At 44.6% G+C, this 22,677-nt stretch overlaps 2 protein-coding genes across 2 annotated transcripts; both read left to right on the top strand.

Moving 5' to 3' along the window:
- The first annotated feature begins 1,380 nt into the window (after window positions 1-1,380).
- Window positions 1,381-3,136, top strand: K441DRAFT_664221 (alternative oxidase). The gene is made up of 3 exons (XM_067649320.1): window positions 1,381-1,910; window positions 1,962-2,273; window positions 2,329-3,136. Exons 1-3 carry the CDS (start codon window positions 1,648-1,650, stop codon window positions 2,837-2,839), a joined length of 1,086 nt encoding a protein of 361 aa, XP_067501199.1. The 5' UTR covers window positions 1,381-1,647; the 3' UTR covers window positions 2,840-3,136.
- A 3,485-nt stretch (window positions 3,137-6,621) lies between these two features.
- K441DRAFT_698264 (alcohol oxidase) lies at window positions 6,622-9,540 on the top strand (the record flags this gene model as incomplete). The annotated part of the gene is made up of 14 exons (XM_067653047.1): window positions 6,622-6,674; window positions 6,723-6,812; window positions 6,881-7,034; window positions 7,092-7,193; window positions 7,252-7,439; window positions 7,632-7,638; window positions 7,690-7,794; window positions 7,858-7,889; window positions 7,942-8,057; window positions 8,114-8,442; window positions 8,492-8,537; window positions 8,587-8,922; window positions 8,980-9,270; window positions 9,326-9,540. 14 exons carry the CDS (start codon window positions 6,622-6,624, stop codon window positions 9,472-9,474), a joined length of 1,998 nt encoding a protein of 665 aa, XP_067501198.1. The 3' UTR covers window positions 9,475-9,540.
- Between the last annotated feature and the right edge of the window lie 13,137 nt (window positions 9,541-22,677).

Below are 22,677 nucleotides of genomic sequence, written 5' to 3'. Positions count from 1 at the left end.
GCGATTATAAACCACAAATGCTGAAAATTCGCTGAAATCTGAGGCCTGAGCCTTGCTGTTTTGGTCATAAGCCGATTCGGTCTGAATTATGTGGTGGTATAGATTGTATTGCGTTTTAAAACATTACCTCAGGCTGTCTCCGGGAGGATCCATTTCAGCGGAATCCCACACAAGAAAGGGGCCCGGTTAGGGACCAACAGAAGTTCTATGCCCAGCTCAACTTGTGGGAGGAAGCAGCACTTGTGCTTGACGAAGTTCGCCTTAATTACGCAGCTAGCAGGGACGCAGGAGAAGCTTTTTGGCGAACAATAACTTCTAAATACGAATAGGGTGTGTCCTTCCTTGTCCCGATTGATCATATCAAGGATTGGCGAGACAAGCGCCTCCGAATGGACAAAGATGTAGCTTGCCAACCACAGCAATTTCTCGAAAGTGTACGGCTTCGAAATCCGAGTCCCTTGCGCCGTCTCTATTCTTATCGTTAAAAAGAAAGGGTACATAAATGTTGGACGGCAACATGTTGCAGAGGAATATATTGTTATTGTGTTCAAGGGTGCACATGTACCATTCGTGCTGAGAAAGCGTAAGGAACAATATCTGTTGGTCGGTGATGCATGTAAGTCATGCTTATTGCCTTGGTTATTTAGCTTGGTGTGTTACTAACCTCTGGTTTCAGACGTTAATGGAGGGAGTAGAGAAAGGGGAATATTCAGTTCGTGAATTCGAATTAATATAAATAGAAGGGTTCTTATTCACACAAAATAGGAAGAAAGGGGTTCGACAAGGAATCCTGACGCAGAGAAAATACTCCTTGGACAGCTACAGTAGGTAGGAGGACTCGCTGGTGCGCCTTCCGCTAGAACCAGCCATCTTATACGGTGGTCGCCTGCATTCCCAAGTATCCGAGTGGAGTTGTTGGACTCCTGCAAATAGCCTCTACGTGTAAACCGATTGAACAAACAGGTAAACAGAATGACTGCAAGACTTTATCTGTAGACATAGGGGATATATTATAGGCTCTCCTTCGTAGGGAGACAGATGGTCAGCTTGAATGTTGATTTCAATGATTTCAACCGGTTGTTCAATTCGGCCTTAGTTGCAGCTGGATTCTGTGCAAGCGAGACGCCGAGACGCCGAGACGCCGAGACGGAGCAAAGAAACGGTCAACGAAAACAAGTCGGAAGCGCCGTCAGAACAAAGACTCCAGCAGTCATCTGACTGCAAAAGTTGGTTTCTTTCTCCGACAAATCCTCTTTGGCTGTTCATCTCTGACAGCTTCAGCCGCAGAGTTCCTCATGTAACCTTGTCAAATGACACAATCTTCAGCCGGTGTCCTCCAAACACCGTTGCCCTTGACAAATCCCGATACGAAGTGATGGTGGCTAGCATGTCTCGGGTTGCAGCGCGTTCTCTGGTCGGAATGGGGTCTATTCCCATGAAAGCCGGACATCCAGATGACTCATCCTGTCGTTCACCATTGCTTATTTTGCTGTTCCGATATAAGCTCCACGGTCAATTCGGGCCTTTGACAGTACTGCTGTGAAAACAATATAAAGGCTGCCGTTGCTGCCTCAGCTTGTTGCTTACTCCATATTAACCACCATCGGACTTCAACTTATATCTAATACCAACTTCATACTTCATTCAATGCTCCCGACAAGAACGGCAACATCTTGTGGAGCATTTGCCTCCAAGCGGACTTCTGCCCAAATCCTCAAGGCCTTTAGTGGCCTATCTAGTCCGACAAACATTGGCACTAGACCTGCTTATATCGTCGTTCATCAGCTTCAGCTTCGCAACTCTCATCGGAACTTTTCCACTACCCCAACCCCTCGAATTAAAGAATTCTTCCCTCCTCTCGCAGAGACGGAGAATGTCAGAGAGACACAACCTGCCTGGCCTCATCCAATGTCAGCTTCGCCCATGGCTTCCCAATGATACTAGCTAATGGCCTGAAATAGTTACACGGAACAGCAGATGAGAGCTGTCACGGTAGCACACCGCGAAGCTAAAACCTGGTCGGATTGGGTGGCGCTAGCTGCTGTGCGTGTTTTACGCTTTGGCTTAGACTTTGTCTCCGGCTACAAACATGACAAGGCCGTAGCATTATCTAAGAAAGATCCGGCTGCAGCCACCAAGAAATATGCTATGAACGAAAAAAAATACATGACTCGAAACATCTTTCTTGAGAGTGTTGCAGGAGTTCCAGGAATGGTTGCTGGGATGCTTCGTCACCTTCACAGCATGAGACGAATGAAAAGAGATAATGGATGGTAAGTGCCCCTAGCCTAGAAGCGCTTTTCCGTGGTAGTGCTAATGAAAAGTCAGGATTGAGACTCTTCTTGAAGAATCCTACAACGAACGCATGCACCTCCTCACATTCCTCAAGATGGCCGAACCAGGTTGGTTCATGCGTCTACTGGTCCTCGGAGCACAAGGCGTGTTCTTCAACGCCATGTTCGTTGCATACTTAATCTCGCCTCGCACTTGCCACCGCTTCGTTGGTTACCTCGAAGAAGAGGCAGTCTTGACGTACACTCGACAGATTGCGGATCTAGAGGCTGGAAGACTTCCACTGTGGGAGAAGACGATGGCTCCTGAGATTGCCGTCAAATACTGGAACATGCCTGAAGGTAGCAGAACTATGCGGGACCTACTCCTATATATCAGAGCCGACGAGGCTAAGCACAGGGAGGTTAACCATACTCTCGGAAATCTCAACCAGAAGAATGACCCCAATCCCTACGTGAGCAAGTACAAGGACCTTTCGAAGCCACACCCGACAAAGGGAATTGAACACTTAAAGCCGGTTGGCTGGGAACGGAAAGACGTGATCTAATACTGGGGTTACTTTCTAGAGCATATTTAGGGCCTGAGAAACAGTTGGAAATCGCCTCTGATCTCCTCTCAGTATAATCTTTTAGCGTGGCGTTATGGCTTGGGTACTCAGACCCCAATTCCAGGATAGATTTGGGGTGTTATCGATAGTGGTGCAGTTGTAGAATCTCCAGGACTGGCCCCTGGAAGTCTCGGAAGGCCGGGGCCTCTTCTGGTACAGTCCGAAATTAGACATTAGAATCGGGTCGCTAGACTCACAAACAAGACATTGCCTACTCCGCACGCTCTCATTGCCGACTCTTTATTTACATTGACAATGTTGAAGACGCGTTGTGGATTACCCGAATTGATGAACCCCTCTTGATATCCCCGCCCTCAGCCTTTCGCCCAACAGAAAAACGACGGCTTTTGATTTGAGGTGCGGATCAGATTGTTGCCGCGGCGCAACTCGGTTCCCAAGTCTCCCAATAGCTTTATGGACTGGGGATTTATCCTGGCCTCTTGCAGATCTGCTGGGAGCTTTTCAGCAAGTTTGACTCGACAGCAAGTTCAAACTAGCTCCTACTAAGTATTCGGAAAATTTTCAAACCGAAATCTAGGGGGGATTTGGGTGACAAAAAACTAGTAGAGACAAGCCTTAATTCGATCGACCGATATTAGGAGCGGGTAAAGAGTTCCACCACTTTGCTTGTCAAGTCCCCCTCTATCAAATTTCTCCCCACTTGACAGTATGTACGCGTCTTTTCATTAAGTGGTTAAATATATATTAACTCTACTTTATAACGTGGGGGGTTAACTTGGTATAATTTATCCCTTAACCCGCTGAGGTGCAACGCTTGGGCCAGTTTCAGGGCCGTGCAGGAATACTGTGTGCAGTTCTCATCATGAACAATGAAACAAGAGCCTCCTATTGGCCAGGCCTTATCGATAACACTGCGCCCAAAGCAGCGGGTTAAGGGTTATCCCTTAACCCGCTGCTTTGGGCGCAGTGTTATCGATAAGGCCTGGCCAATAGGAGGCTCTTGTTTCATTGTTCATGATGAGAACTGCACACAGTATTCCTGCACGGCCCTGAAACTGGCCCAAGCGTTGCACCTCAGCGGGTTAAGGGATAGAGTTTTATAATAATAGAGGTAGATTTTGTTAAGTTCACGCATTATTTTCGTGAATCTTACAAGGCTCTAGACGGGATTCTCCATAGAGCTCTGCACGGAGCTCTCTCTCCCTCTCTCTACGGAGCTCTGCAGAGGGATCTGCACGAGATTTCATATCCGGGGTCGGTAGAGTCTGTGCGCGAACACCGGGATCAAGACTACACGTGCTCTATATAGAATTCAACCACTGACTCAATTCGGCTGTAGTATCTGCAAAATACCGTTCTGCAGGAACGATGCCTGCCGGACCCAAATCGACGGGTTAAGGGATAGGGAAGCTCTATGTAGCAATGCCTTGTATCCCTTCGGCTGGTAGCGTCCTACGATAGTTGGACCGTGCGCAAACACCGAATCAAAAATACGCGTATGTTGATCCCATTGATTCTATTGGCTAGCTCTTATCGATAACCGTGGGACTGGATCTACCAGCCAAAGGGATAGTAAGACCCAACGCACGGAGGCCCTCCAGCGGAAGCTTTATGGCGGATGCTCTAGATTTATGACGAGAATTGAGGTTTCATCTATGCATGATGTACGACGTATCCACTCGATAGTGTAACATTCAGGCGGGCTGATAAAAGGCGCGTAGTACAGCTTTGTGCACGACCAGCTTCCACCCCCTTTGGCGAGCGCTGCAAGGTTTCAAATTCGGTACGCGCATCAAATCTCGCTTAATTACCACCATGCCGATCGTGCCGATCAAACAGCGCGGATTTATACCCTTTCTGTATAGAATTATGCCTAAAATAGATAGTTTAGTCGCCAAGATCAATACATAGTAGGCACTTACAACGAGATGTAAAGAGGCGGTGTAATTGTAGCGAAGCCGTATGCTTGGCTGCAACAACCTTGCTATTCGCGATCGACCTTCCTCCGCAGTGTTGTGATCTTTGTTAAATATCGTGAGGTTTCCACCTGTACGATATTGCCAAATTTCATCGGCAATTGCAGAGATAGTGCTGCATGGTAAAAGAGAGAGAAAGAGGAAGCGTACGCCAGGCTAGTTCTAAGTTGCTTCGATTTAATTCTCCAGGGCGACTGCAGCCACAGCCGTTCGCTACAATTACTATGTACAGTTAGTTGTACATCCCGTCTGACATGGACTATTATTGACAAGGATAAGACAGGCGATCCCACCAATGATGTATGATGATCTTTTAAGGTAACCAATGGGAAAGAGGAATTCTTTTGCCAAGCTCTACGTATGCTAACGAAACTTATGCCTGATACCGTAGTATTTACTTTGGCTGCCACTATTCATACACCCCCTAAATGATACACGTATACCCCCTAATTGATACGCATACACCCCTTACCTCATTTGGTTTAGACGCTTCCTCACTAAGTTAGAACATCACGTGCGTTTGACTTGTTTGCGCCTGCATCGCAAAAATCAAAGTGCGCGCCCGTCCAAATCAACACCTTGCATTTGCCTTAACTTCGCATCCAAGAGCCTACAATTGTGGAGCATCACCGCGGTCGGCCAATTGGCTCTATAACTAGCTCTACAATTGCTAATTATGTTGATAGATTTACTTGTAGAGAGCCCTCAGCATTTAAGCGAAATACTGGCTAGAGTCCTACTGGGCGCATGCGCCGGCGCGTGGACGCGGGTATGGGCGCAGAGGCAGCTTACAGATATTAAGCAGAGGTGGCAGCACCTAAATTAGTTCGCGCAACGCCTTATAAAGCACTACAATTAATCGCTCCTGCAGCGCATTCCAGATTTGAACTCTGCTACTTATACTATAACTGAAATTAGGACTTAATCGTGGTGTTGCAGTCATGGCGCACACTTTGATTTTCGCGATGCAGGCGCAAACAAGTCAAACGCACGTGATATTCTAACTTAATGAGGAAGCATCCAAACCAAATGAGGTATGGGTGTACGTGTATCATTTAGGGGGACTTGAGCCGTCGACCTAACGACCCCTCATCCGAAACGAACCTTTGGGTAATGCACGCCGAATTGTTCTACCATTACCGTCTCAACACAGTACATGCTGCGGAACCGCAAGCCTGCGTGCCCCGCATTACGCTAAGTGCCGGCGGCTGAGCTTTAGTGAGTGACGCTGATGGTTAAACTGCCAGTGACTCATATTCAATTTCATTATTATTCTAGTTTTTTACTGGCTCTCTATTTGAGATGAAAATTCCCCAAGTCAACTGGTGATTTTTCTTTCTTAGTACTCAACTGCAGTACATCCAGGTTTGAAGGATCATGTATCGGATCATATACTCGTATTAAATCCTTGACCATGTCTTCCTCGCATTGAGAAATCAGCGGAACGGAGCGGGGGCAAATCCCCAATAATCTGTCTCAGTCTCCTTAGAGCTTGTCTGCATATTCAGGTCTTCCCCGAACGGCAACGCTAATCCTAGCTCGATTCCTACCCTAAGCCCACCGTCTTGGTCAGATAAAGTGACAAGAGAACTACATACAGCCTGCCAAGCCTATGAGCATGGAGCTCCCTACCACTGATAGCTCTAGGGTGCGGGGTTAGAGGGATTTAAGTATGTTATGCTTCGCCGGGAGTGAGATGATTTGCCTATATAAAGCCGGGTTGAGCTCTACTGTAGCTTCCATACTTCTGAAATCAATTGAGAGCTTCGTTCAAAAACCTTCAAGATGACTATTCCAGATGAAGTTGATATTATCGTGTGCGGTGGAGGATCTTGCGGGTATGGAGTTCATGTGTCTGAAATAATTCGAGCTGATTCATGAATCAGTTGCGTCGTCGCCGGCCGGCTGGCCAACCTGGACCGCAATCTCAGCGTCCTCTTAATCGAGGCGGGAGAGAATAACCTAAACAATCCATGGTAAGATGTCGCTGATTATCTCTCGCCGTCCGCTTCTGGAATTACATAACTCATTCACGGATGAATAGGGTCTACCGGCCGGGTATTTTCCCCAGGAACATGAAGCTGGACAGCAAGACTGCCTCCTTCTACTACTCTCGTCCCTCGGAATGGCTCGATGGCCGCCGAGCCGTGGTTCCTTGCGCTCATATCCTCGGCGGCGGGTCTTCCATCAACTTCATGGTGGGGTAGCATTCCATCCCATACCCTAAGCCTTGGCGTATTTAACACACTCCCTAGATGTATACGCGCGCTTCGGCGTCTGACTACGACGACTTCCAGGCCGAAGGATGGACAACAAAGGAGCTTATCCCGCTGATGAAGAAGCACGAGACATACCAAGTAAGACATACCACCCCCTCTCTGATTGGAGAAGCAGCGTTCCAACTTTCCAATTTAGAGGTCCTGCAATAACCGCGACATTCACGGCTTCGAGGGCCCGATTAAGGTGTCGTTCGGCAACTATACATATCCGATCAAGGAGGACTTCCTGCGCGCGTCCGAGTCGCAGGGCATCCCAACGACGGACGATTTGCAGGATTTGGTTACGGGACATGGCGCCGAGCATTGGTTGAAATGGATTAATAGGTAAGGATTCGTGGTTATCGTTAGGTATTGTGGTGGTGTGGAGCGGCTTAGGGGTTTGAGTTGTGAGGTTTTGTTTTCCGCTCTAATCACTCTTCCTTTCCTCCGCCTCCCTTCCAACATTACGCATAAGGATAGACTCCAGTCGTTATTTATTTATTTTGGATACTTTATAAATAGCTAATGAGTTTTTAGGGATACTGTTAGTTCCGTTTCAGGCTTCTTGGAGTTTGAATGCTGAATTATATACTAGGGTCGCCGATCGGATAGCGCGCATGNATACATCCATAGCACACGCGCCGTACACTCGAATCTCCATTTGATGTGCAACACTAAAGTAGACCGTGTGGAATTAGACGTTAGCCCCTCAATTTTCCTTCTTTAATCAAGTAATGTGGTTTCCTAACATATGTGAATACAGGGGGACCGTGCTGTGGCAGTGAGGATTGTTCCGTAAGTTTAAATGCTTTTGGTGATAATTTAGGAAGATAATAACGACCTACAGAACCAAGCCACTCTCACCGGGCCAGAATCAGTACAAGACTATCAGAGCCCGTAAACAGATTATCGTCTGTGGAGGCACATTAAGCTCGCCTCTCATCCTTCAGAGGTCCGGTATTGGTAAGCTTAAAATGTAACCCTTGGGAGGTCTCCAAAGTAATCACTGACACCCTTAGGTGATCCGGAGAAGCTCCGCAGGGCAGGCGTAAAGCCATTGGTCGACCTTCCAGGTGTTGGTCTCAACTTCCAGGACCACTACTTGACCTTTTCCGTCTACCGTGCGAAGCCAAATGTCGAGTCCTTCGACGACTTCGTACGTGGCGACCCGGCGACCCAAGAGAAAGTATTCAACCAATGGAACATCAATGGAACCGGACCATTGGCTACCAACGGTATTGATGCGGGCGTTAAGGTCCGCCCAACGGAGGAAGAATTGGAGGAAATGGACAAGTGGCCTACGCCGGAATTCCGATCTGGGTGGGAGAGCTACTTCAAGAACAAGCCTGTATGTCAACTTCAAATAATAGTAGAAATGACTTGCTGACCATCTACAGGATAAGCCAGTTATGCATTACAGTGTGATTGCAGGCTGGTTCGGAGGTAAATGGATTAAACCAACGAACTCAGAACTGTACTGACCTTCGTCTAGATCACATGCTCATGCCACCGGGGAAGTTTTTCACCATGTTCCACTTCCTTGAATATCCATTCTCTCGTGGCTCAACCCACATTGTCTCGCCCAACCCGTACGAGGCACCAGACTTCGATGCCGGCTTCATGAATGACAAGCGTGATATGGCTCCCATGGTTTGGGGCTACATCAAGTCGAGAGAGACTGCTCGTCGTATGGATGCCTACGCCGGCGAAGTCCAAGCAATGCATCCATTCTACGCATACGACTCGCCAGTTCGGGCCAAGGATATGGATCTGGCAACTACCAATGCGTATGCGGGACCTAACCACCTCACTGCTGGAATCCAGCACGGTAAGCACTGCTCATCATACCCTTTAACACGTGAGCGACTTTACTAAGTTTATTTAGGATCATGGTCTATGCCTCTTGAGTCCGGCGAGGCTCCTAAGCCTAACTTCCTCAATTCGAACCAGCAGACTCTCTACGAAGACCTGAAATACTCCAAGCAGGACGTCGAGAAGATCGAGGACTGGGTCAAGAGGCACGTCGAGACGACCTGGCACTCGCTTGGAACCTGTTCGATGGCGCCAAGGGAAGGCAATTCGATCGTCAAGCATGGTGTCTTAGATGAGCGTCTNAATGTGCATGGCGTGAAGGGTCTGAAGGTTGCAGATTTGAGTATTTGTCCAGATAACGTTGGTAAGTGTCTGATGAGAGCCAATCTTCCGTCTTCTGGTTATTAACTTGTCAATAGGCTGTAACACGTACAGCACGGCCCTCCTTATTGGCGAGAAATGTGCTGTTCTCGTTGCGGAGGACCTAGGGTATTCAGGCTCTGCTCTTGATATGAAGGTGCCAACGTATCATGCGCCTGGCGAGATTCCCGGACTATCACGGCTTTAAGGAACATTGAAAGCTGTTCGTAGGTATATGAGAAATTGCTATTGTTGTTCAGCATGTGGCTTCTACACAAAATTATGACTTTTATTAAATTACTCTTCGGTCACTAATGTGATTCTGCTGAAGCATGACTAAGACTCGAAACCCGGCAAATTGTATGGGCGAGCATATCGGTTTATGATGTGACGAGTCGAAGAGCCTACGCACAATCATGAGCTTTATTCTTGCGCATCTAACGCAAAGTTGTTCGAACGTGGTGAGCATTAGTCACTTTCTAGTATTGCACGGCGGCAGAGCAAGAGCAGCTCCTGAGGACCGGCCTTGTCTCTTTAGCTAATGCTCAAGTTACTTGGGCTCACACTTTCTCAAGATCAAGATGCTGTCGTGAGAACATGCTCCTGAATCAACCCCCAAAAATTACAAATGAGCCTGACTCTGGACCTCGTGGTGCGTCTTTCCTACAGGTAGTAGTTGGATTTTTATATTATTATTATTACTGGGTTTGGTCTGATTAACTTTATATTTATATTTTAGACGTATATAGATAGTATACGTGGTTAAATAGTTGGTAAGGCACAGAAGTTGGTTGTATTGTTTGATATTCTGGGAAATTCAGGAAATTTTTTAGGTAGTTACACCCCAAATCTTATCTCATGAATCAGACGCTCCGCAAAAGATTTGTTCCGTGACAAGGGATAGCGCATAGACCCTCCTGCTAACTTCTGGACCAATTAGAACAGCGCACTAATTACAGCCCCCTGCGCACCCGTCACCTAACAAAATCCTCTGCGGAGCGTCTGAGAGCTTACAGAGACCGGGAGGTTCGGTGTCCCCCCCCCCCGTGCGCGCAGCAGCGATGGCATCTAATTTCGCTTAAGACTCGCCTAAATTAGTATGTAGAGCTAGCAGAATTGGATGCAGTGGCCGCTAGGAGGAGGGCCTCCTTGCACTTTGAAGCTATTCGCAACTTCTCTTCCTTACCAATATCGTGATATTTGCTCTAGATCTTGGTGTAATATAGCCTTCCTCTCGTTAATATGAGCTCTAAACGTACTGCCGCTGCCGCCGTTGGAAGTCCTTCTCGTCCACCCCTTTAAAGGCCTTAACTATCGCCACCTACCTTTATACAGAGCTTAAGTATAAGTATGGTCGTGACCCTGCCGCCCATATTTAGTAGCCAGATTGGCATGTAGCTTGACTTCTCTCTACTAACGGCGTTTGATGGGCTATTACGGCAGGNAGCTGCTTTTGCTAACGGCGAACTTGAGGAAATATTGAACGATCCTGAGGTAGCGGAGGAGGCAGATCGTGAGGAGGTTTAACGCTTCTATTAATTGCAGAATCGTGATACAATAAGGGTTCCTCTGTAGCTGCTGCGTCTTACATAGCTTTTAAATATAGGTTCCTATCGTCCTCTAAGTTAGTAACAAAACTATTAGTTACTATACCTCCACCTAGAGCTTAATCTAGATGATATTAGCCACCGTATATAAACCCCGCATTAATTGCGGAGACCCCCTATACTTTCTTTGTAAGTATTTAAGCCAATACCTAAGGATTTAATGGCGGAAAGTAAGGAGGAGGATGTGAGGTGAGGATGTGGATAGGGAGTCCAATGATAGAATAATGGGTATATTGTATAGACAGAGACGAATCCTTAAGGGAAAAGGAGGAGTCTGTGTGCGAGGTAGGAAGGGTTTTCCCTAGGCANNTGNAGAGCACGTGCCTNACGGGNGAGTCACCCCTNGGTTNCCCNAGGGTCGCCCGTACCTTNCNGCTATATAACTATCTACTTAGGTTTTACCTAACAATGCCCCCCCCTTTAAAAAGGGTCGTCCCCGATCCTTCGTATGCTTAAGCCTCAATAAAACCCCATAAAAAACCTTAGTAAGGAAAAAATTTGGAGGGGAAAGAGTGTCTTAATTTTGCGCATAGAGAGATGGGTAGTATATATGCGCGGCGCGAAGATGTTAAGGAACTTCGACCGGCGGTTAAAGTTGTCTAATTGGTTAGATTTGCCTTGCTAAGACTCCCCCGCATTTAACCGAGCTAGTAGCGATTTTGCATGCCCGGTATGGAAAATCCTGATTGGTCTATTTAATAGGTAGAGCTAGTGGAGCTTAATACCGTCGCCTGAATTCGGTAGACTAGAAATATTCCAAAAGCTTGCTTGCGTAGGCAGGTTGCTGGTACCTCGCGGGTTGGTTGTAGGTTATTTGTATGCAGCCAGATTTATGGACGGTAAGGCTGTATGCCTATTAAACCCGCCGCTGACCCTGCTTTAGCCTTACGCTATACCGGCGTAGCGCCGTGTATACTTTGTGGGTAGGTTTGTAGGTTACTTGTATGTAGCTAGGTTTAGGACGGCAAGGCTGTATGCCCGTTAAATCCGCCGCTGACCTATGCTTTGGCCTTGTGCGTTATCTGCGTAGTATATGCGTGGAATAGTGTAAGTTGTTGGTATAGGTTACCACTAGCGGGTCACCAGCAGGTCGTAGACCCTAGTTAAATGGACCCCGGTTATAAACGGGCGTAGGATATTAATGAATTAAAACTTTACCCTGTACGTACGCCGCAGTTCTTATAGCAGTCGTTGCTTGTTCTTTGATCCCTTGGGACGTCCTCTGCTCTGCTTTGATGTAGGTTATATTTTAATAGTGGCGCTTGCTTTTCGCCTGCGCTTTGGCTATAAGGCTAGGGTGTCCCGCTTGCGGTACTTATTTAGTAGTTGTTGACAATTCTTAAGTTCTGTCTCGTATTTCTATTTGTTATACTTATTTAGCCATCTTAGCTATTTGATAAGGTACTGCGGTTGTTTAGCACGATTTTGGTGGGCGACGATTGCTTTTACTTCCTAGCTGCCTTTTTTGAGCTCTTCTACTGCTGGGGGTTGAAACCTAGGGCGTGACCTGTAAGGCTCTAGTAGGGAGACATGGAAGACTGGGTGGAGTTGTGCTATAGTAGGTGGGAGCTCTAGCTTATATGCTTGCTGCCCTACGCGCTCTAGGATCTGAAACGGTCCCATAAACTTGTAGTTAAGCTTTTTATAAGGACGTTTCGTGCGGATGTTCTTAGAGGAGAGTAGGACTCGTTTACTGACGGCGAAATGCTTAGCTAGATGGTGACGATTGTAGTATTTTGCCTAAAGCTTTTAGGCGTGTATTATTAACGCCGCCGCTACCTTATGTGTGAGGCGCAGGCGTTGTAGGTGCGTCTTTGCGAGTTGGACATTTGTTGACTTGGACCCCTCCCTATCTTGCCGGGCGTCTTGGACGCTGTCTGGGACTCCGTCCGGGACGTTTGGTAGCTGGCTATAGGCAAGCTTAATGGGGGAACGCTTTGTTGTGGTATAGACCTTAGAGTTGTAGGCAAAGGCTGCTTTTTTGAGTAGGGAGGCCTAATTAGACTGTTCCTAGTTTGTAAATATATGTAGGTATACCTTAAGCTCTTGGTTCTGGCGCTCCGTCTGCCTATCTGTCTGTGGGTGGAATGTAGTGCTGAGTTTACGTTGAACGCGGAGATGGTAGCATATGGTGCTCTAGTACTCGCTTGTAAATATACTACCCCTATTAGAGATGATATTATTTGGAGGCCCTGTTTGTGTAAAGACTCTAAATAAGAGTTCTGCGAGTTGCGTAGCATTAATTGTCTTACGCACTGGATAGTAGCGCACTAGCTTTGTGAAATGGTCTATAAGGACAAGGATGGAGTTATACTCTACGCTATTAGGAGTCTTGGACTCTAGGAGATCCGTAATAAAGTCAAGTGAATAATGCCGCTAGGCTCGGGTGGGGGCCTGGAGAGGCTATAGCTCACTATAGGGTTTATGGCGGCGCGATTTGGAGCGTTAGTAGGTATCGCAATTATCTAGGTATTTGCGGAGGTTCTAGGTAAGGCCGTTCTAAGCGTACTTTCGCGCGATTACCTTGAAGGTATAGTTGAAACCATAGTGGCCGCCTATAGGATTGTCATGATTTCGCTTAAGGATCTCCTGTCGTAGTAGTGTGTAATTCGGCACCTAGACCTTGTTGTTTTACCTTAGGAGTTCTTAATTATTAAGGGTGTAGTCCTTGTTACCGGCGGGAACTTATTTTTGGGTCAATTGATTATATATAGAGCGTGTAAAGGCGTCCCTTTTTTATACTCTATAAATAAAATTAATTAGTAACTTAGGGGGTTGTTCCGTGAACGCCGTTTCGGCTAAAGCAGCTACTACTACTTCTTGCTGTGGCACGAGACTCTATATAAAGTTGGTGCCAGCGAAGTAACGTGTAATGCGTAGGTGACTCGCCAGGTTGTTGCGGGGGACTGTAGCCTAGGCTAAGGGGTCTTCCCTAGGGTTAAGCGCCATTAGGCTGGTTAAAGTGGTCTTAAAGAGAATAGCAGGACGCTCTAGTCCGCTAGCGCCAAGTTTATAAGGGTCGCTCGCATGCTGCACGTATACTACTCGCTAATATAGTGTAGTAGCACTAGGGCCGCCTATAAGGCCCATAACCCGCAACTTTTGCTATAATGTAGGTAGTATGGCATTAAGGAATGTCCTCTTACTGCTATCTTTAAAGCCTTTAGCATAATCCGGGCGCTGGGATAGTGTGTTAGCAGGATTTGTCTTGCCTAGCTTATATTTAATCTTAAAATCGAACTTAGCTAGTTCCTTAGCGTACCGGGCCTGGCGAGTAGATAAGCTTTTAGTGGTTATAAAGTACTAGAGATTGTTATGATTATAGAGCACGCGCGTTACATGCGCGGCGTGTTTAAGGTAATGGCGCCACGTCTTAAAGCATTACACTATAGTGAGTAGTTCTTTGTTATGCGTATTATACCGTACTTTTAGGCTAGTAAGCTTCTGACTGTAATAAGCGATTAGGTGCTAGTGGAGTTAATCTCCCTACCCTAAAGGCTGCAGAAGTATACCGCTATAGGCATAGTCGGAAGCGTTAGTAATTACTATTAGGGGTAGATTAGGGTTGAAGTGGCGAAGTAGAGGAGCCTATGTAAACGTAGCGCGTAGCTTGCGGAACGCCTACTATGTGTTGTCGGGCTAGGACCAGGGTTGATACTATTTGGTGGGCCCTTTTGACTTACGCTTCCTCTTCTTCTCCCTATTTAACGTCGGGTCGCGATATGCCTATATAAGATGTGCGTGTAGGGGGTATGCGGTATCTAAGTAGTTCTAGATAAATCGCTTATAGAAGTTGGCAAAGCTAAGGAAGACCTGGATGTCCCTATAGGACTTAGGCTCAGGTTATTCCTTAATAGCTTTTATATGGTTAGGGTCTATTATAATACCCCTAGGGGTAATAATGAAGCCTAGGAACTTAACGTTTTTAGTATAAAAGATGCATTTTAATAGTTTGGCGTATAGGCCCTAAGCGCGGAGCTGTCGTAGTACCTGCTTGACGTGCTTGACGTGCTTGTCCTTATTATTTAAGTAGATAAGAATATTATCTAGGTAGACTACGTAGATAGTATCTACTAGGGTTCCTAGAGCTTTATAAATATAGCTTTAGAAAGTCGTAGGGGCGTTGGTAAGATTAAAGGGCATTACTAGGTACTTAAAGTGACTATAGCGTGTCTTAAATGCGGTCTTCTATTTGTCTCCCTTTTTGATACGAATCCTATAGTACGCATTACGAAGATCTAGCTTTGTGAATATCTTTATATAGCTAAGCCTATTAAAGAGTTCGCCGACTAGCGGTAGGGGGTACCAATTTTTAATTGTGATCTTGTTTAGGCGTCTGTAGTTAACGCATAGCCGCATTATACCGTCTGCTTTTAGCATAAAGAGGATGGGCGCTCTAGTAGGCGACTTGCTGGGCCTAATCTAGCCCTTTTTAAGAGCACTGTCTAGGTACTCTTGTAAGATCTGCAACTCTTTCTATAAGAGGTTGTAGAGGGGCATTTACAGTGGCGTCTTACCTTCTTTTAAGTCGATTGTATGGTCGTACTTAGAGTTCTACGGTAGTATGCTTGCTAGCTCGTTAGAGAAGATATTAATTTCCTCCTTATATACATCTAGTAGGCCGGGGGCTACGGAGGTTAAAGCGATTATTATATGGTAGTGTGCTTCCGGGAGCTAGTAAAGAGAAGGGTGTAGCTAACATGCGTTTTGTAGGTATGCTTGTATAGAGAGTATATATAGCTCTGCTGTAGTATACTTAATAGTTTTAGGGTTTCGATTACCTCCCCCTTGTATATAGGTAATCTGCGCCAGCACCGGAGGGTCTCCACGGGTACTCGCTGCTAGTGATGGCAGGTCCTCTACTGTGTTTACAACCGGTGTCTCTACGTCCGGAGGGTTTGTATGGGTACTCGCTGCTAGTAATAATAGGTCCTCTATTGTGTTTATAACCGGCGTAGAGAAGGAGTCTTCTAGCTATAGCGAATAGACTATTTCGCCAGCCTTAATATCTACTAGGAGAGTGTTAAAGGTAACTATTTGGAGGCGTCTAGGGTCTAAAGTACCCTAGATAAACTGTCTAGAATGGAAGCTAATTAATAGATCTGCTTCCGCGAGCCAATCCTATTTAAGAACTATATTGTAACTATCAAATGAGCCGCCCTAAAAGGTCTGCGGGCTAATAGTGCGAGGGGTACCCTAGGAGTCGCTAGTGGTAACTATTAGATTATAAGTATCCCAGATTATTATTTAGTTGCTATTAAGGAAATATGTGATAGGTTTACGTGAATGTAGCGTATAGTATATAGGTAGATTAAACCTATGGACGACGTCTTAATTAATAAGGTTGATTTGGCACCTATTATTGTATAAGGCACATAGGCGGACTTCGCCCTAGGGCGTATTTATCGCAACGTATACCATAATACGTTTCTTCTTTCCCTCTATATTAGGCCCTAGTTGCAGTTAAGAGAGATACGCTACTAGGGCTTTAGGTTTTCTAAAGCCCAAGCTAACTTCTCTTTGGCCTGCTTCTAGTATTTCTTATAGTGGCCGCCTACGGTCCTTTGACTTGCCTGCGTAGCACCGGCGTCCGGGGGGTCCCCTAAGCCATCTGGCTTTTAGGTGGTCTCCCCGGGAGTTTACTTAGAAAAGCGTTGCCCTTTTTGGGTTTTATTCCCTAAGCCTAAGTCTATAGAGCCTATACTACGACCGCGCTTCGTACGCGATAATTTGCTGCTGCTACTTACGCGATCTTCCGCGAGCTTCGTGGTATTAAGCAATTGCTCTACACGGCGGATTTCGTTAAAGAGGTCTTTAGTGGTTCTTACCCGTTAGGTAAAGTTCTGGCGGAAGAGCTCTGCTTATAGGTAGGCTGGAAGATATAAGAACCAGAAGTCTACTTGTTGTTTAGGATTAATAAAAGGGGTATATAAGAAGAGGTCCTCTAAGCTACGCATATAGGCTAGGAAGATATTAAACCTTTAGTTCTCCTTTATAATAGCCGTATAGTACGTTATAGCGTTATTAAAGCGTCTTACTATGGGGTTCCTAATCTGGTCTTAGACTATAGTCTTAAATTCGTCCTATAGTAAGGGACCCTTATCCTTAGTACCTAACCAGCAATAAACTAGTTAGGCGATTGTCTTTTCTTTTATAAGACCTTTAATAGCCTAGCGCGTGCGTCGCTTATAGTCATAGTTAGCGTTATTAACCTCGAATCGGTTCTTAACTGCGGCAATCTACCAGTTAAAATGCTGTTAAGTAGTACCGCCAATATTAGGTAGTAACTTCTTAACTAGGGCGTTAAGATTTAATCGGCGTATACGTTCGCCACGTAACTCGTGCTCTTTACTAGAAAAATAATAGGAGGGCTTTATTAAATCGATAATGCTCCGTAAGTTGGCTATTTTCTTGGCTAGCTTATCTAGCTCCTTTATATTAGCGGTATTAGGTAGGACGCTAGTAACCTTACTAAGCTTTTATTGAGCCTAGGTATATAAGTCAAACTAGTCTTTAGCGTTCGTAGATATCTAATTGTTTTGGGATTCGGAGAATGGCTTAGATGCTGCTGGTGTGCTTCTAGCGGTTTCGTCTGCACTAGATCCTGAGGCGTTCTGCGGTTATATCGCTAGCGTATTACCGTTGGGTGCAGGCGTCGGTTTTCTTTTCGGAGGTATTATAGAAAAATTAAACCGGCTATCCTCCCAAGGGGATTGGTAAGGATTTAAATGTAAGGTGAGGATATGGATAGGGAGTCTAATGATAGAATAATGGGTATATTGTATAGACAGAGACGAATCCTTAAGGGAAAAGGAGGAGTCTGTGTGCGAGGTAGGAAGGGTTTTCCCTAGGTATGTGTAGAGCACGTGCCTCACGGGCGAGTTACCCCTGGGTTGCCCCAGGGTCGCCCGTACCTTGCGGCTATATAACTATCTACTTAGGTTTTACCTGATAGAGGAGCTACTATTAAGGCTTTAATTTAAGCATAAATTGGAGTAGGTAAAGCTAAACGGTGGAGGTGTCTTCTTTAACTATTATCTCTTATTATTAGCTAGGCTTAAGAAGGGTATTTAGACTTAGAATATAGTTATATATACTTTTACTAACTCTCGCCTAAGCCTCTCGCTTGTATATAGTGGTGATATACTGCCTATAATTAATAAGGCTATTAAGCAGCAGCTTCCTAGCCGCCGTATTATGCGAGAGTTGTATAATGCGTTAGTTTTATATATAGAGAAAAATAAGACTTAAGTAATATTTAAGATTAATCCTAGTTAGGAAGCCAGCTAGAGCTTAATTAATAGTAAACTTATAAGCTTGGCAAAGAAGTACTGGAATATTAACGGCTCTACTAAGCAGCTTTTAGTTAAAGTTAGCTTTATATATATTAAGGTAAACAATTAAGCTAGATCTACTGCTTACTTTACTAATTGTTCTATAATAGCTAGCAGTTATTGGCATAGCTAGCAGCTACTATCTCCTTATAGGATACGCCTCTAAGTATACCGCAATCTAAATAGTATAAGGTTAGTAATATTGCTCGTCCTCTAAACCCCCGCCTAAAGACTATTAAGCTTTAGCTAGAGCTATATAAGAAGTAGGAGTATAAGAAGAGGTGCCTAGGCTCTTCTTAGTATTAGATTTATTGCTAAGTTAATTATAAGCTAATGTAGGAGAACCTTAAGGAGTAGGCGCGGGCTATTAAGGATAGTTTAGCTACTATTCGCACACCTTATAGTAAGCTATTTAAAAAGCTTTAAGGTCGGAAAAAGGGAGGTAGTAAGAAGTCTTAACTTGCCTCTATTAAATCGCCTATACTAAATACTCCTAGCGTTGTTAATTAATTCTATATTAATCTAACTAGTAAGCAATATAGGCGTCTAGCTACACCCCCGTTAAAGCGAGACTTAACTATAAGATTATTACTTATAGCTCCTCTGCCTTATCTATAAGGCCTAAATTATATAGCCAATCTGCGAGAGTATTTTAACTAGCAGAAGCTCTTAGTATAAGAAGACCTAGAGTAGGAGAGTAATCTTAAAACTACCTATTAAGTTGCTTATAAGAAGCGGTGGGACTTAAGGATTATTAGGGAGTAGAAGCTAAATAAGAAAGGTAAGACGCTAGTTAACGTAATAATTAATAAGGGAGTATTAAAGGCGATTGCTAAATAGGTATATTAAGATATTAAGAACTAGAGGACTTCGCGAGTTACTTAAATTTCCGGTAGTATTAAGGATCTAAAGGAGGATAAGTAGTAGATTTTTTACACTAGTATAGCTCTGCCTAAGATTGTAGGGTAAAATATAGATTTTACTAGTAATTTGTATAAGAGTTCTATAATATACTAAACCGACTAAGGCAACGTTTAACTCCTACTAAAAAAAATACCACGCTAAGGATTATAAGGCTTAATTTAGATCTAACGACTTGCTAACTCTTCTATTAATCCTTCCTTATATATACCCGCTATGGCTAAAGTAAGCTTTAGCGTTATTACTCCTTTTACCTATAGTATCTATACACTACTATAGGAAGTCTCTAAACTTATTACCCTAAAGCTCTAGCTTACTCCTCTATAACCTAAAATGTCGTTAAATATACTCCTTTAGCTTACTAAAGAACTCCTTAATTAGATTTAGATTAGGTAAATATACAGGTAGATAGATAAGCACTATACTACGCTCGGTAAAAAGAGACCTAATCCGTCCTAAGTGGTGGAAGCTTATATTATCTATAACGACTACTAACCTTAAAGCTAGATAAGGATTATAGTAAGGTAGGAGGTAGTATTTAATCTAGTAGTTATATCCTTCCGCGTTTATTAAGCCGCTATATACTAATAATACTAGTACACCGTTAATAGTATATATAGGTAAAATATTAACCCGCTGCTTGCCGCGGTTATATAGAGTATATAGGATTAGCGTTATACCTACTGGCGCCTAAGCCAACTTTCATATACCCGTCTTTAAGTTAGCGCTAGATTTATCTATAAAGATAAGTTGCTTAATAGTAAACTATAAGATATTGGCCTAGTATTAATTATGGTTTTCCTAACTACGCTCTAAAGTAACGCGATAAGCCTTATATATAAGTAAGTTATTTCCTTATCTATATATTTAGAATATAGCTTACTAGCTTCCTACTCCAGCTGGCGACTCTTAGCTCTGTAGCAATCGTCCATAGGCTTACTATAATTTTAAAACTGTTATATATATACCAAGCCATCTTATCTAGATATAGATGTGGTGCCTCTTTAAGTTAGTAGAGTAATGCAATAATTATCTAAGAGCTTAACGTCCTCTTTAGGCCAAAGTGTACACAACTAAGCCTCGTCCTTCCGTACCTCTCTAGTTTCCGCCGAATTCGTTAAACAGCTCTGCGAGAGCACTTGGCCTAAACGCTGTACTGTCGATTGGTGGCGCCAGCGTTGATAAGGATTTTTAGGAAGACGTGTTGCCATTTGCGTATGTTGGGCGCCATATTTGACGGAGGCGACGACGAGAGCTACACCACGGTCTAGAGCAAATATCACGATATTGGTAAGGAAGAGAAGTTGCGAATAGCTTTAAAGTGCAAGGAGGCCCTCCTCCTAGCGGCCACTGCATCCAATTCTGCTAGCTCTACATACTAATTTAGGCGAGTCTTAAGCGAAATTAGATGCCATCGCTGCTGCGCGCACGGGGGGGGGGACACCGAACCTCCCGGTCTCTGTATGGGCGTCGCTTTGGTGAGATTTGAATGTTTTGAAAATCAAATCTTGCGTATTTCTATGAGCGACGTCCTTACCATAAGAGTTATTATATATTTTATTGATGCAATAGATTCTTTAGGTAATTATATCTATATATTTATAAATTATAACCCCCTACTAAGAATACTAGGGGGCGAGATACATCGTCGCAGAATATAAGTTAGACTTTGAATTTGAATGTTTTGTAGATTTTAACTAAAACCAACCAACTACCTATGTCTAACTTCTTGTAAAATAGAGCTACGATATTGCTATAATATAGAGACGATAGAGAAGATAAAGAGCTTTTACCTCGTAGTATTTTAGAGATAATTAGACCTAGAGAAGTATATAAGTTTTGGCAGTGAGGCAAAATTGTAACAAAACTAGACTAAAACTGACCAACTACCTATATCTAACTTCTTGTAGAATAGAGCTATAATATTGCCATAATATAGAGGCGATAGAGAAGAAAAGGAGCTTTTAGCTCGTATTATTTTAGAGATAATTAGACCTAGAGAAGTATATAAGTTTTGGCAGTGAGGCAAAATTGTAACAAAACTAGACTAAAACTGACCAACTACCTATATCTAACTTCTTGTAGAATAGAGCTATAATATTGCCATAATATAGAGGCGATAGAGAAGAAAAGGAGCTTTTAGCTCGTATTATTTTAGAGATAATTAGACATAGAGAAGTATGTAAGGTATAGCAGTGAGGCAAAATTGCGACAAGAAAATGCGACCAACAAAATGCAACCAACGCAACCAACTATAATATAGCTACGACGTTATTATTTAATGCAATAGATAGAGAAATTAAAGAGCTCCTACCTTATAGTATTTTTATAATAACTAGACGTTATAAAAGGGTTAAGATACGTGTTGTGGTGGAAGAGTAATCACCTAACAAAAAACATTGGGTTCTCATACAAAGGGCGCCCATAAGCTCTCAGACCCTCGGGGAGAAATTCCTCTCGGTGCGATCTGATTGGTCCAGGAGTCCACAGGACTAGGGTAAGGTCCACAAGCGTAGCGCTAGTCCTTCCACGTCGTAGCGCAATTTCTCCCCGGGGGTCTGATTTATGAGATAACCCAAATCAGGGTTGACGCCTTCCTCAATAGGTTAGAATATCACGTGCATTTGACTTATTTGCATCTGCATCACGGAATTGCATCCTGCCAATAGCCCTTACTACTACCGCCATGGCTCTCAACGCCGCGCCTATAGCAAATTACGACTCGGCGGAGGCAGGAATCAGAGGCCTTAATGCCCAAGCGAAGTTGCAAAGCTTTGCGACAATCACAAGGCGATCCAAAAAGGACAAACAGACTCCGGCGACTGTGCGCAAGCTATGGCTTATATGCGATCGAGGAAGACACTATATACCAGATCCGAGCAGTCGTCGTACTGCCTCTATGAAGACCAACTGTCCCTTCGAAGCCACACGTACGGCCTTCCTTGTTGCCATACTTTGTAGTTGAAAGTCGGCTTTGATACGGTCCACGAGCACTGGCTCGTCAAACGTCCTCATTAGAACTCCCCCTACATACCGATCGATCCTGCGCTACTTATACAAGACCCAGCAGTTGTTCAGCGTCGCCGCGGTCGTCCTAAAAGCCCTACTAAACCCCGCAGGCCTGGTAACTCAACCCGTCGAGAGCCATCAAGATTTGAGATAGTTGGCAATAATACTGGTAATGTAGGACGATGCCGCGGATGTCGGCGTGCCCGCGGAGGCCGTTCGCAGACGTCAAACAGAGGCAGCAGCACCTAATCAACCCTTGGTCCCACCAAAAATCGGGCCCTTTAAGGTACTCTCGAAAGTCAGCAAACTACAAGCCCGACTTGCCGCCCCACATCAAAATCCACTCAGTCGTTTCAGTCATTCACCTTGACCCCGCTCCCAGACCCCTACGACCGAAACTGGCTTCCACCCCCTCCTATTGAAGCTACTGATCCAGGCGAACCACTTAAATACCTAGTCGACCGAATCCTCCGCAAAGAATATCGCAGACAGCCCGGCGATAAGAAGAAACACTGGTATTGCCGCGTTCGTTGGCAGGGA

Source organism: Cenococcum geophilum, assembly GCF_001692895.1.
Source record: "Cenococcum geophilum 1.58 unplaced genomic scaffold K441scaffold_37, whole genome shotgun sequence".
Classification (NCBI taxonomy): domain Eukaryota; kingdom Fungi; phylum Ascomycota; class Dothideomycetes; order Gloniales; family Gloniaceae; genus Cenococcum; species Cenococcum geophilum.
Note: the sequence above shows the minus strand (reverse complement) of the source record. Positions and strands in the feature narration are given on the sequence as shown.